Genomic DNA, 15,546 nt, shown 5'->3' with positions numbered 1-15,546 from the left:
CTTAGAGAAGAGGAAAGTGATCAGGAACAGTCAGCATGCATTCACCAAGGGCAAGTCATGCCTGACTAACCTAATTGCCTTCTATGATGAGATAACTGGCTCTCTGGATGAGTGGAAAGCAGTGGATGTATTATTCCTTGACTTTAGCAAAGTTTTGTTAAGGTCTCCCACAGTATTCTTGCCAGCAAGTTAAAGAAGTATGGGCTGGATGAATGGACTATAAGGTCGATAGAAAGCTGGCTAGATCATCGGGCTCAACAGGTAGTGATCAATGGCTCCAAGTCTAGTTGGCAGCCAGAATCAAGCAGAGTGCCCCTAGGGTCAGTCCTGGGGCCGGTTTTGTTCAATATCTTCATTAATCATCTGGAGGATGGTGTGGATTGCACCCTCAGTAAATTTGCAGATGACACTAAACTGGGAGGAGTGGTAGATACACTGGAGGGTAGAGATAGGATACAGAGGGACCTAGAAACATTAGAGGTTTGGTCCTAAAGAAATCTGATAAGGTTCAACAAGGACAAGTGAAAAGTCCTGCACTTAGGAAGGAAGAATCCCATGCACTGCTACAGACTAGAAAAGGACCTAGTGGTTACGGTAGACGAGAAGCTGGATATGAGTCAACAGTATGCCCTTGTTGCCAAGAAGGCTAATGGCATTTGGGGTTGTATAAGTAGGAGCATTGCCAATAAATCTAGGGACGTGATCATTCCCCTCTATTCGGCATTGGTGAGGCCTCATCTGGAGTACTGTGTCCAGTTTTGGGCCCCACACTACAAGAAGGATCTGGAAAAAATGGAAAGAGTCCAGCAGAGGGCAACAAAAATGATTAGGAGGCTGGAGCACATGATTTATGAGGAGAGGCTGCGGGGACTAGGCTTATTTAGTCTGCAGAAGAGAAGAATGAGTGGGATTTGATACTTGCTTTCAACTACCAGAAAAAGAGTTCAAAATAGGAAGGATCTAGACTGTTCTCAGTGATACCAGATGACAGAACAAGGAGTAATTGTCTCAAGCTGCAGTAGGGAAGGTGTAGGTTGGATATTAGGTTAAACTTTTTCACTGGGAGGGCGGTGAAGCACTCGAATGGGTTACCTAGGGAGGTGGTGGAATCTCCTTCCTTAGAGGTTTTTAAGATCAGGCTTGAAAAAGCCCTGGCTGTGATGATTTAGTTGGGGATTGGTCCTGCTTTGAGCAGGGGGTTGGACTAGATGACCTCCTGAAGTCCCTTCCCACCCTGATATTCTATGATTCTAAGCAGATGAAACATGTAGCTAAAATCCTGAACTCCACTGTGTGGAATGCAGAGCACATGAGACTTATGATTCAAGTTGGGGCAGTAGTAAGTATCAACTTTATTCAACTAGGAATGCAGCCATCCCAAAATGTAGCATGTCTTCACATTCACCAAGGAAACTCCCATTAGCATGGGTTAGGGACAACCTAAATTCAAACTACCTTGCAAGTTGTGACTGGAGTCTTAGGGGAGCCAACAGAGGTCATTCAATTAGGGTGAACTGCAAAGAATGGGGCAGACAATCCCCAAATCTGGTGGATATTCCAATACTTAGATTTACCAAGCCAGCACAAAACAGCTTCTATAAAAGCACACTGGTTACCCAGAAGCCAACAGTTCCCTTAAAGCGACCCAGCCTCAGGCCTCCACCGAGACACCCAAGTCAAATATGATGAGGATTACTGAAAATCTTATTCATAATTTTAAAAAGTTCTACCAATCCCAAAGGATTGGACACATTATCTCTCAGGTTAATGAATATTACAGATCTTACCCAAATACATGCTTACAGCCAATTCTTATTAACTAAACTAATATTTATTAAAAAAGAAAAGATAGAGAGCATTGGTAAAAAGATCAGTATACATACAGACATGAGTATAATTCTTGAGGTTCAGATTCATAGAAGACATGGTGAACTCTGTAGTTGCAAAGCATTATTTCAGAAATAGTTCATAGCTTACAGTCCACTGTTTACATTCAGGGTGGTCCAGTCAGGACTGGGATCTCAATTCTTATGGCTTAGGCTTTCCCTGCATGAAGCCTCAAGCAGATCTAAGATAAAAAAGGATTGGGATCCAAATATCTCTATATAGTTTCAGTCCTTCTTGTGACAGCTCGGAGTCCTTCACGAACAATAGCCACTCATGGAGGCTTTGAAGTGGACCCATTTCTTAAGCATTGCTGGTAATTATCCACACAGATTAACCTAGGGCAGTTGCTTGTTTTTCCACCATTTGCAGATGATTTGATATAGATTTCAAACACATATGAATACAGTGATATCCTATATTTACAATTCATTTAAATGTTAAGATGTCCTTTTGATCTCAGAATTAACAGAATACAGCATAGACAGGGACTGTTTGATTACATTGTTGACCTTTAACGATATATATGTAAATACACAAAAACACAAATATTTTCTACCCGTATGTCTTTAAGGGTTGAATTTGAGTTATTTATCCTTCGGGATGCTTAACCCTTCCTGGTTATGCATCACACTAGATATGACACATTGATTAATTCCCATATCAATCACTGTTCCTGAATTGCTGAGAGCACCATACATTTAATGACAGGTTTCAGAGTAGCAGCCGTGTTAGTCTGTATCCGCAAAAAGAACAGGAGTACTTGTGGCACCTTAGAGACTAACAAATTTATTAGAGCATAAGCTTTCGTGGGCTACAACCCACTTCTTCGGATGCATACATTTAATGAATACTTTTCCCAGGGCCTCCTTGACCTCTTTGTTTCTCAGGCTGTAGATGAGGGGATTGGCCATGGGAGTCAGGACAGTGTAGAAGACAGAGAAGACTTTATTGAGGTCTCTAAGTGTGTCAATGTCTGGTAACACATAGACAATGATTAGTGTCCCATAGTAGATTGTAACCACAAGGAGGTGAGAGGAGCAGGTGGAAAATGCCTTTCTTCTCCCACTGGTGGAAGGGATTCTCAGGATGGTGGAGATGATGGAAACATAGGATGCTAAGGTTAATAGAAATGGGGGCAGGGTGTCTATAGAAGAGAATATAAAGGTCACTAGTTTGATTAGGCTGGTGTCACTACAAGAGAGTTTAATCACTGGGGTGAAATCACAAAGGAAATGGTCAATTTCATTGGGGCCACAAAAATGTAATTGTGACATTAAATATATTACTACAGCAGTTGCCAGAAATGAGCTCATCCAGGAGACAGCTGCTAACTGCAGGCAGATTCTGCTATTCATAAGAGTAGTGTAGTGTAGTGGTTTGCATATTGCTAAATACCGGTCATAGGACATCATGGATAAGAGAGAACATTCAACTGCCACCAGGAAACCAAAGAAATAAAATTGAGTGATGCAGCCACTAACAGAAATGATTCTGACCCCAGTCAGGAGACCGGCCAGCAGTCTGGGCAGGACTGTGGAGGTGTAGCAGATCTCCAAGCAGGACAAGTTCCCCAGAAAGAAGTACATGGGGGTGTGAAGGTGCTGATCAGCCACAACTAGTACAACAATGAGAATGTTCCCGGCCACAGTGACAATGTAGATCACTAGAAACAGCAGGAAGACAAGAATCTGCATTTCATGGAGATTCCCAAATCCAAGGAGGATGAACTCTGTGATATATGTTTCATTTTCCCCTTCTCTTTTCTCCAAGAGCTGTCTACAAGTTCCTCCTTCCTCCATTTCTGATGACATTTATCTAGTGGTAGATAAAATAATGAGCATTGAAAGAGATTGCTGTACAATTGAACTGGATAAATTTCCAGCCATTTGATTCTGGAAAAGTTCTAAGTGCAAATGGAAGGCATATTTATAAACTTTCACAGATCCAAGACACTGCTTTAATCTGAGATTTTACACAGGGCTTTGGAATGGAGATTCCCGACTTGACACGTCCAAAGTGCACTACCCTGTTAATTTATCACTCTTCTGTTCCCAAGTTCTTTCATTCATAGTTGCATAGTGTGACATTCCTCTGTTGTTATCCGGACCAGTGATCAGCTAGGTGGGACTCTGGGAGCCAGTCTTACCCTGCTCTGCTGGGAGAATCCCCACTCCCGGGCTGTTCACTCAGAGCCTCTAGCATGTAAGCTACTCCCAGCTATGTGAGTGAGCACTTTTAGCCAGCCACTGCTTGGATTGTGCAACTGAATGACACTAGCTAATATCTCCGGTCCCAGACACAACCCTAGGAACCTCCGTCTTGCAGTGTCCAGTTATGCCCGCTGGATGCTGCAAGCTTATATGAGTTCATCAATTTAACAAAGAAATTGATATGTACCAGGCTTGTTGTCCCAAGGGGAATCTCTGACATGTTTCAAACGAAACACACTGCCTCGGGTATAAGAAACAATCAAATGTATTAACTAAAAAGGATAGATTTTAAGTGATCACACTAGCACTTTCTGACACAGGATCACACTGGCAGCTCATGTTAAGTTTCTCCTCAACTACGACCCCTAAACTAGCTCTGATCATCGTTGGGGTCACACACAGAAGCTTTCCCAGAGACAGACTCACATGGTGGTATCATGCTAGTGATGGAGACTAGGCACTGACACTGACTAACATCAAAGAGAAGATGTCTCTGCCCTGTGCACAAAGGGAAAACCCTAAGAGGATGTGCACAGAACCTTCTCATGCTTATCCCCTTGGCGAATCACCTACAAACCCAGGGACACATTCCACCCGCAGCTGTAACTTGTAACCCAGCTGATTTCTGTGAGTCTGCTGGCAGGGAACTGCAGACCGATTCTGTGCTGCAATATGTACAGTCACTCTTTGTAGTGTCTCAGTTCAGCAATAGTAGGAGCAGTGCTGAGACATATCAAGGGGATAATGGGGAATGATACAGAGCAGTAAAACTACAAGGGAACAGTGTACTTGATAGGCAGTACAGCCTGCTCTGTTTCCCAATATACCAGGATTTTCTCCCTAAAATCCCCAGGATTTGATGCAGGAATGATCAGATTTACCTTTAATGCTCAGCATGCAGTGGACATCTCTCCATTGATTGTGACTGGGTGTGGAGATCGGGATCCAGATTCCACCACCGCTCTGGTCTCCTCAGTGTCTCAGACAATCCCATTCACTCTGCAAAGACACCTACATTTTGCTGCTTGGCTGCGCTGCTCTTGTGTTCTCACTCAATGCACGCTCTTCTGTATGATGCACAGAAACTTAGTGTTGCCTCTCCTGGGTTCTTAAAGGGCTTAAAGGGGAAGGCAGCCTCATCCTCTCCTTGACAGCTGTTGGGATCTCCCTTGTGGCTGAGGATAATGATCATTACTCAATTGTCCTCACAGGGGTATTAAATCCTATTTTGCTTGTTAAAACAGCAGAAACATCAAGGCCATAGCAAGTCCTGTTCAAACCTCCAGGGAATCTCCCTTTTCATCATGCCCTGTGTGTGTGTCAGTCAGGACTCCAAGGCCTAGGCAGATTTGTATATACACCTAGACACTTATCTGCATCTTTAGAACATTTAAAAAGCTCACCCTTAGGAATTCAACTAAGTTGCAAAGTTACTGGGACTCAGGTTCCTAATTCATGTACGTGTTTTGATAGATTCTGGCAATTTTCTAATGCAGAATTAAATAGCAGTTTCTCCACACGTATTAATTATTTTTTCACCTGATATTGAAATGATCTTTAGGAAAAAGAGATGTTTCACCAGAAATCATTCGTGTCGATTCATTATTTTATTTCAACATGCAGAAATCCATTTAGGATCTTATGAACCTTCTGATCATTGCAAGATAACACATGTAACAAACAATTTTATGACGGCTGATAAAATCTATCCAACTATAAAATAAAATAGGATGCCCTGGTACCAAGTTAAGAGACAAAATATGTTAAGAAACCAATACCACCCATTGGGATCCAAGGGCAGTGCTGTGTAAAATACAGTTTTCTGAACTCAGTCAGAGCAAAGAAACACACAAAATTTGTAACTAAAATCTTGAATTTCAGTCATTGGAATTCAGAGAACAGGAGAATTATGATTCCAACTGGGGCAGTAGTAAGTGTCAGCTCTAATCAACTAGGAATGCAGCCATCCCATACTTAGCATGTACCCATTGTGACAGACCCAGACCAGTGGGGTACAGGAGTCTGGTAGAGGGCAAATATACTGGTCACTGGATGAGTTTTCGGTTCCCTGAGTGACCAGAGCAGGGGCTGCACTAGAGTAATCAGGAACCTGCTAGAACCAGTTAAGGCAGGCAGGCTAAATAGGACACCTGGAGCCAATTAAGAAGAAGCTGCTAGAATCACTTAAGGCAGGCTAATCAGGGCACCTGGGTTTTAAAAAGGAGCTCACTTCAGTTTGTGGTGCGAGTGTGAGGAGCTGGGAGCAAGAGGCGCAAGGAGCTGAGAGTGAGAGGGTGTGCTGCTGGAGGACTGAGGAGCACAAGCGTTATCAGACACCAGGAGGAAGGTCCTGTGGTGATAATAAGGAAGGTGTTTGGAGGAGGCCATGGGGAAGTAGCCCAGGGAGTTGTAGCTGTCATGCAGCTGTTACAGGAGGCACTATAGACAGCTGCAGTCCACAGGGCCCTGGGCTGGAGCCCAGAGTAGAGGGCGGGCCCGGGTTCCCCCCAAACCTCCCAATTGACCTGGACTGTGGGTTCTTCCAGAGGGGAAGGTCTCTGGGCTGTTCCCCAACCCACATGGTGAATCTCTGAGGCAAGAAAATCCGCCAATAAGCGCAGGACCCACCAAGATAGAGGAGGAACTTTGTCACACCATGTTCCCCAAGAAAACTCACATTGTCATGAGCTATTGGCCACCTGGAAGTTAACTGCTTTGCTAGTTTTGCCAGATGGATTCATTCTCATATCAGTCACTTTTTCTGATTTTCAGTGAGCATCATACATTTACTGATGACTTTTCTCAGAGTCTCCTTAACATCTCTGTTTCTCAGGCTGTAGATGAGGGGATTGGCCAGGGGAGTCAGGACTGTGTAGAAGAGAGAGAAGACTTTGTTGAGGTCTCTATGTGTGTCAGTTTCTGGTAACATATAGACAAAGAATAGGGTCCCATAGTACATTGTCACCATGATGAGATGAGAGGAGCAAGTGGAAAATGCCTTTCTCCTCCCGGTGGTGGACGGGATTCTCAGGATGGTGGAAATGATAAAAACATAGGATGTCAGGGTTAATAGAAATGGGGGTAGGGTGAATATGGAACAGAGTATAAAGGTCACCAGTATGATCAGGCCGGTGTCACTGCAGGAGAGTTTAATCACTGGGGTGAAATCACAAAGGAAATGGTTAATTTCATTGGGACCACAGAAATATAACTGTGACATTAAACATGTAACTACGGTAGTTGCCATAAATCCACTCATCCAGGAGACAGCTGCTAACTGAAGGCAGATTCTGCCATTCATAAGAGCAGTGTAGTGCAGTGGTTTGCATATTGCTAAATACCGGTCATAGGACATTACTGCTAGGAGGTAACATTCTGAAGCTGCAAGGCAACCAAAGAAATAATATTGTACAATGCACCCTATAACAGAAATGGTTCTGTCCCCAGTCAGGAGACTGGCCAGAATTCTGGGCAGGATGGTGGAGGTGTAGCAGGTCTCCAAGCAGGACAAGTTCCCCAGGAAGAAGTACATAGGAGTGTGAAGGTGCTCGTCAACCACAACTAGCGCAACAATGAGGATGTTACCGGCCATGGTTCCAATGTAGATCAAGAGAAATGTTATGAAGAGAAGAATTTGCAGCTCCAAGAGATTGCCGAATCCCAGGAGGATGAATTCTGTGATAAATGTTTGATTTTCTCCTTTTTCTGGAGCCATACGCTGGATATAGATTCCCTCTTTCTTCATTGTCAATGAAATTTTCTAACAAGAGACAAAAAATAATGAGCATTGAAAGAATTTGCTGTGCAATTGGACTTGCTAAATTTCCATCTATTTGCTTCTAGAAAGTTCAAAGTGCAAACAGAGAGCATAATTTACATAATCTTACAGAGCCATGTAACTGCTTTGGTCCCAGACTTTGCACAAATTTTGGAATAGAGATTCCCTATTTGCCTGCCGAAATGTTAATTTATCAGTCTTCTGCCTCCAACTTTTTTTCGTTCATGGATGCCTAGTTTTTAAGTCTAGACAGGGCTATATATTTAGGCTTGGCACATTTTTTTAAAAGAAGCAATTTCCATGGATAATATCATGGTTTATTTTTTTCCCTTTTATTGATTTAAATTTTCACAGTTGCAGGAAATTGTTCAGGGATCAGACAATGTGTGGGTCAGACAATAATTATTTAATGATAGTAGAGGCTGAAATTCAAACAGTTAAAGGTTTATAGTCATTAAAACACAAATTGCCAACATCCTGTATAAATATACAAATTAATTATCCTTAAATGAAACTCTAAGTAGTTCTCAAGCAGAATTCTTTTTTCTAACCTTGCCTAACTGTAAATTTTCAATTATTATCAATGGAAACATAGTTTCATCAGGGTGTTTGTGTATTGTGAAATTGATGTTAACTGACATTTACCAATAAAAATCTAATCCTTCCAATCCTACGTATATTGAAAGTCATAGGACTTGCACGAATTAATTCCTATTTGAATTACATCATTCATTTTAGATAAAATAACCTGAAAGGATCGTTGTGATTATGTTGCTTGTTCTCCTGTATGTCATAGCACTTCCCCAGTTACGCCTGCATTGAGCCCAATATCTTGTTGTTGAGCAAAGTATTGACTAAAAGGTGTAGCCATTGATTGACCATACTTGTGGTTCATTATTTAAAATGTTCACGAGATAAAATCACCAAAGACAAAACAGTACAATATGGAAAGGAGACATACATACCCTCTTTTTGAGAAGCAATTCTTACATTGCAGTATGTTCTCCTTACATAGAAGCTGTGCTTCAGAGATACATATTTCAGAAAGTTGTATTTATAGAATGATTTTACAAGTTAAAAAGCTCATTATACATCATTAAAATCCAACACACCAGTTTGTAACAGTTCCTGAACTTGTACACTTGTTTTGTACTTTTCTTGTCTCTATTTTAGAGATTTCATTCCAAACCAATTGGCCATAGAGATACATCCCAGCCTGTATTAGGACACACAATTTACATATCTTGTCTTTGAGAGACTTCTGATTTTCTAGTGCCAAAGCTGACTTCAGTTTTGCACAGTATTGTAGGATACTTGACATGGGTGAAGAAAAATGTGTGGAGAAAAAAAATACAATTAACAGGCATAACTGACAGATATTCATATATACAATATTCATCCAGTGGGCTTAATACATATGAACATGGTGTAAATAATACATTTAATATATATGTTGGCTAACAAAAGCATATATGTCAAACTGGCGAATATCTGCGTTATTGTATATTAATATTGTGCATAGCTCTCCATTAATTTACGATGGATTGCTTGCTATGGTGTGAGATCAAAAGCAGTTGTTGGAGGTGTGACGGGTTGGATCACAGAAACCCCCTGGGGAGCTGCCACCTGATGTGCCAAAACTACTTCTACTCCTGCTTTCCCTCTGCCAGGCTGGGAATCCAGCACCCTGTCTTGCTGAGCCAGACACACCCGTCTGCTCCAACACAGACTCAGGGTCCGAATCAAGTGCCCCAAAGCTGCAAACTTAACTGAAAACAGCTTACAGAAGTGTGCTTATGCAGGGTAAACTCATAAATTGTTCGCCCTCTATAACACTGATAGAGAGATATGCACAGTTGTTTGCTCCCCCAGGTATTAATACATACTCTGAGTTAATCAATAAGTAAAAAGTGATTTTATTAAATACAGAAAGTAGAATTTAAGTGGTTCCAAGTAGTAACAGACAGAACAAAGTAAGTCACCATCAAAATAAAACAAAAACATGCAAATCTATGTCTAATCAAACTGAATACAGATAATCTCACCCTTAGAGATGTTTCAGTAAGTTTTCCCCTCAGACTGGACACCTTCCAGGCCTGGGCACAATTCTTTCCCCTGGTACAGCTTTTGTTCCAGCTCAGGTGGGGATTCTTCATGATGGCTCCTCTTTTCTTCTGTTCCTCCCCTTATATATCTTTTCAATAAGGCGGGAATCCTTTGTCCCTCTGGGTTCCCACCCCTCCTCACTGGAAAAGCACCAGGTTAAAGATGGATTCCAGTTCAGGTGACATGATCACATGTCACTGTAAGACCCCATTACCCACTTGTCAGCACACGGGTATACAGGGAGACTTACAAGTAAAACAGAGTCATCTGCAGACAATTGTCCTGATTAATGGGAGTCATCAAGATTCCAAACCACCATTAATGGCCCACACTTTGCATAATTACAATAGGCCCTCAGAGTTGTATTTTATATTTCTAGTTTCAGATACAAGAGTAGTACATTTATACAAATAGGATGATTACACTCAGTAGGTTATAAGCTTTGTAATGATACCTTACAAGAGACCTTTTGCATGAAGCATATTCCAGTTACATTATATTCACTCATTAGCATATTTTTATAAAATCATATAGACTGTAACGTCACAGGAGGAACCAAGATAGGAAAGGCAAAACCACTACCTAGATAAGCACCATCCCAGCAAACAATCACACACAAGAGCCAGGTTACTTGCCGCCAACATTACACAGTTGTTTTACCAAGGCTGGGAAGTGAGAAATCAAAGACACTGGCCGGTAAGGATTCACTATGAGACATAGAGAGAGGGTCTGTGTGGATGCAAGTATCCCTGAGACTCAGAAGTGGGATCTGGAAGAACTTGAGCTATGGACAGAGGAGTTAAGCTTAGGTAAGATAAGAAGTTCTTTGTTCTTTTAAACCATTTTCCTAATTGCTGTGTCCCCTTGGGCAAATAAATACCACTTTGTATTGAAGATTTTCCTGTGTCACTGCAAATTCATTCTGCCAGAGGCTCAGGGAGAAAAATCTATAGCAGGCTAAACTCTGGGTGGATCTGCCAGAATAACATGGTTGGCACTAAAGAGGCTGATACCTAGAGAATTGGGAAGTGCTTGGATTGCAGGATCCAGCCTATGTTAAGGGGAAGCTTGGGCCAGTCTCTTGAAAGGGGTACTCTCAGGGGACAGGAGAAGATTTCCAGAAAGGACAGCCTACTCAGGACCATGAAAGCAAATCCTCCACACAGGCAGCCAGTCTTGATTTTGAAGACATCAAGAGGTGGAGAATCCACCACTTCCTTTGGTACTTTGTTCTAATATCTCCCTCACTGTCAAATTGTTTTGCTTTATTTCTAAATTGAGTTTGTCTAGCTTCAGCTTCCAGACATTGGTTCTTATTATGCCTTTCACAGATAGATTAAATAGCTCTTAATTACTTGGTATTTTCTTCCATGTCAGTACCTATACACTGTAATCAAGTCAACTTTCAATCTTTTTTCTAATCAATTTAACAATTTTAGCCCTTTAAATAACATTCTAACACATATTCTCCTGTTCCCCCCCCCCCCATATTTTTGTGGCTCTTTTCTGCCCCCTCTCCAATTTTTCAACGTCCCTTTAAAACTGTTGACATCCACCAGGACTGGATGCAGATGGTCTCACCAATGCCCAGTAGAGAGGTAACATCACCTCCGTACTCATCACTCCCCTGTTTGTACATCTCAGGATGTGGGGAGGGATAGCTCAGTGGTTTGAGCATTGGCCTGCTAAACCCAGGGTTGTGAGTTCAGTCCTTGAGGGGACCATTTAGGGATCTGGGGGGGGAAATGGTTGGGGATTGGTCCTGCTTTGAGCAGGGGGTTGGACTAGATAATCTCCTGAGGTCGCTTTCAACCCTGATATTCTATGATCTCATTAACCCCTAGTGTCATGGCATAACATGGGGAGGTCAGGTTGAATTGCTTGTACAATATGACCCCTGAACTTGCTGTGATGGTGGTGAGGGTCACAGAGCTGAGCTTCCCCAGAGAGGGTCACGAATGGGATGGCATCATGTTAGTGCCTGAGACTAAGCAGAGACACTGACCAACAGCACAAATGGGAGGATGACTCTGCCCCATGCACAAAGGGAACACCCTGAGCAGACTCCATAGATCCCTCTCACTCTCATCCCCTCTGTGAGTCTCCCAGCAAACCATGGGGCACATTACACCCGCCACTGCACCCTGTCACCCAGCTCATGTGTGTGAGTCTGTTGGGGTGGAGGGATAGGCGGGAGGGCAAAGGGGAGAGAAGTGCATGTGGATTCTGTGCTACAATACTCAAAGGCACTCTCTGTCATGTCTCAGTTCAGCAATATTAGCAGAATTGACAAGACATATCCAGGCGAGAATGAGGAATGATACAGAGTGGTAAATGCACAAACACATTTGTGTGCCTTCCCAATATAGCAGATTCTCCTGCCTAAAACCCCCACAATTTCACCCAGGAATGACCAGATTTACCTTTAATCCTCAGGTGGAAGCAGCAACCTCCCCCTTGATGGTGCCTGGTTGTGTGGATCAAGATCTGCCTACCACCATCGCTCTGCTCTGCTCAGTGTCTTTTGCACTCTCACTCTCTTTCCCAAGATACGTACATTGTGCCGAAGTCGCTCTTGCTTTTTTGCCTGATGCAAACTCTTCTGTGTGTTACACAGCACCTAGCTGCCAGCTACTCTGGATTTTTGGTTATATGGGACAGCAGCCTCAGCCTGGCTCCAGCTGTCATTGGGATCTCTCTTGAGGCTGCTGATAATGACAGTTTTAAACTTGCCCTCATGTGGGAAATAAATCCTGTGTTGCTTGTTAAAACAGAGTAAACAATGGGGCCACTGCAATCCCCATTGAACCCTCCAGGGATCCTCCCTTTATGTCATGCCTTGTGTGGCGTGTGTGTGTTAACAGACAACTTGAATACTGTGTCTAGTTCTCACTGGCCCATCTCCAAAAGGACAGAGTGAAACTGGAAAAGGGTCAGAGAAGGGCAACAAAGGTGATCAAGGGTATGGACTGGCTTCTGTCTGAGGAGAGATTAAGATTAGAATGGTTCAGTTTAGAAAAGAGATGATTAAGAGGGGGAGTGAAGATCTGATAAAGGGCTATAAAATCATAAATTGAGTGAAAAAGGTTAATAGAGAAGTGTTATTTGTCCTTTCCCTCAGCACAAAAAGCAGGGTCACCTGATGAAATTAATTGGCATCTGGCTTAATACAAAAAAGAGGAAGTACTTTTTCACTCAATGCATCAGTGGAACTCATTGTTATGGGATCTTGTGATGGCCAAAATGAAAGTGGGTTAAAAAAAAACTGGGTAAGTTAATGGAGGTCACGCCCATAAATGGCTATTGGACAAGATGATCAGGGATGCGACCCTTTGCATGAGGCAACCATAAACCTCTGACTACCACAAGCTGGGAGTGGAAGACAAGTGGATCACTGCAACTGCCCTGTTCTGTACACTCCCCCGGAGCTCTGATACAGATCACAGTTAGAGACAGGATACTGGGCAAGACGGACCATGGTCTGACCCAGTAAGGCAGCTCTTATGTTCTAAGAGTCTAAAGCCCAGGACAACAAAGGGACTTAGGTTCCTAAACCCCAGTTTCAGGCACCTAATTCTAAGATTTAGGCAACACTGTGATCAAGAAAACTCCTGTTTGGATTCTGCTTAATCCTGTAGATGCCGAAACTCACTGTGAACCTGTATTTCCGCTGTAAAAGATCCTTAGGAACGTATGTTTTAGACCCTGGACAGGCACACAGCTGGCTCTTGTTGTCTGGACACCTACCTCCTTCCTAAGCCCCAGCCTGCCCCTCAATCGGGGGAGAGATATCTCACCTTCATGGCCCTATCCGGTAGGTGGGGTCAGAGCACACCTATCACCAAATAATGGAGGATGAAGCACCTGATCTCGCTTTCAATAAATTTTAGCCCAATGGTGAGGGAAATAACCCAAGATATGGGAGATCCCAATTCAGTTCTGCCCTCTGACTGATTTGAAGAAGGTATATGACTAGAGATTCCCCATGTGTCAGCTTAGCATGGAGGAAAATTGAACCTGGGTCTATCACATTACTGATGAGTACCCTAACCACGGGGCTAAAGGTTACAAGCCCTACTTATGCTCATGCCCTGTCCCTGCTATTTTTTCTGGGGTGAGGCAGGTGCTAACCTCATTCTCACCACAAATTACTGAGGTGCCAAAACTACTTGACTCCAAGAGATGGCATTCTCTGTGGATCGTAATCAGGGATTGGCAGCCCAGATTTAGGCACCAAACTCCCTGCGTGGGGTGAGACTTAGGCCACACTTTTATCGTTGGGGTCTCTCCTTGGCTAACGTAGGCTGCTTGCTGCCTAGCTGTCTGGCTTTTGTGGAACCCATTATTAGGAGCCTGTCTCTCCTCATTTATTGTACATAGAGCCCGGGTTCCACAATGCCCATGTCCTTTTCATAGGTCCATGACAAAGACATACATGTTCCTCACTTCAGTCATGGTTCTTACTGCTTATTCTGCAATTTTATTCCAGCATTGTCATAAACAGACAGTTAAGGGTTAATTCCTCTTTTACCTGTAAAGGGTTAAGAAGTTCACATAGCCTAGCTGACACCTGACCAGAGGAACCAATGGGGGGACAAGATGTTTTCAAAGAGGGAGGAGGGAAAAAGTAATTTGTCTGTTCAGTAAGTTTTGTGCCGGAGTGAAGGATCCAGGAATCAGCCATCTAACATTTCTTAAAAGTAGTAAGTGTTTAGAGAAGGAATGTATTAGATTATGTTTATTTTCTTTTTGACTTTCTTTTGCATAGAGGGAGAATCAAATTGGGTTTCTTGGTGTAACTAAATTTTTGCCCAGAAGGACATCCTCTGTGTTTTGAATCTGTTGTCTGTGAGAGTAGCTTGCATGCTAATCTCACAGAGGTATTCCTTTCACCCTTTTTCTTTAATTAAAAGTCTTCTTTTAAGAACCTGATTGATTTTTCCTTAAGATCCAAGGGGTTTTGGGATCTGGGTTCACCAGGAATTGGTGGGAGGTGAATCAGTCCCAATCCTGCCAGGAAAAGGGGGATAAAGACTGGGGAAATATTTGGGGGGAAGACAGAGTTTCCAAATGACTCTCCCATAAATGTTTGTTTAAACTATTTGGTGGTGGCAGCTACTAGGTCTAAGCTGGTAAATAAGCTTAGGGGTTATCTCATGCAGGTCCCCATGTCTGTACCCTAAAGTTCAGAGTGGGGGTGGCACCTTGACAAGCATTTTCAAAGTAATTTCCAGACGCACATAACTACTAATATTGCCACTTTGCAAAGGGGAAACTGAGTCCCAGGAAGGGGAAGAGACTTGTCCAAGGCATGCAAGAGCTTAGAGCTGGGACTACAATACAATTCTCCTCATCTTAGCACATGAAGCATATTCATTGGTCGATGGGGGAGGTTAATTTTTGTTATTAGGTAGGGTTACCATATTTCAGCAAGCAAAAAAGAGGACGGGAGGAGCCCCGCCCTAGCCCCGCCCCTGTCCTGCCCTAACCCCGCCCCATCCTGCCCTAGCCCCTCCCCTCCCCTCCCACTTCCCCCCCTCAGAACCCCCAACCCTCCCCCGCTCC

General features: G+C 43.0%; 2 protein-coding genes across 2 annotated transcripts; both read right to left on the bottom strand.

Moving 5' to 3' along the window:
- Positions 1 to 2,657: 2,657 nt before the first annotated feature.
- LOC135886070 (olfactory receptor 11A1-like) lies at positions 2,658 to 3,686 on the bottom strand. The gene has a single exon (XM_065413959.1). The coding sequence runs from the start codon at positions 3,684 to 3,686 to the stop codon at positions 2,658 to 2,660; it is 1,029 nt and encodes a 342-aa protein (XP_065270031.1).
- A 3,163-nt stretch (positions 3,687 to 6,849) lies between these two features.
- On the bottom strand, positions 6,850 to 7,812 carry LOC135886069 (olfactory receptor 2AP1-like). Its single transcript, XM_065413958.1, has one exon. It carries the CDS (start codon positions 7,810 to 7,812, stop codon positions 6,850 to 6,852), a length of 963 nt encoding a protein of 320 aa, XP_065270030.1.
- Between the last annotated feature and the right edge of the window lie 7,734 nt (positions 7,813 to 15,546).

This window comes from Emys orbicularis, chromosome 12 (genome assembly GCF_028017835.1).
Source record: "Emys orbicularis isolate rEmyOrb1 chromosome 12, rEmyOrb1.hap1, whole genome shotgun sequence".
Taxonomy (NCBI): domain Eukaryota; kingdom Metazoa; phylum Chordata; order Testudines; family Emydidae; genus Emys; species Emys orbicularis.
Note: the sequence above shows the minus strand (reverse complement) of the source record. Positions and strands in the feature narration are given on the sequence as shown.

Coding starts and splice junctions, on each gene's coding strand:
- LOC135886070 (XM_065413959.1), bottom strand. CDS start 3,686: ATGGAGGAAGGAGGAACTTGTAGACAGCTCTTGGAGAAAAGAGAAGGG.
- LOC135886069 (XM_065413958.1), bottom strand. CDS start 7,812: ATGGCTCCAGAAAAAGGAGAAAATCAAACATTTATCACAGAATTCATC.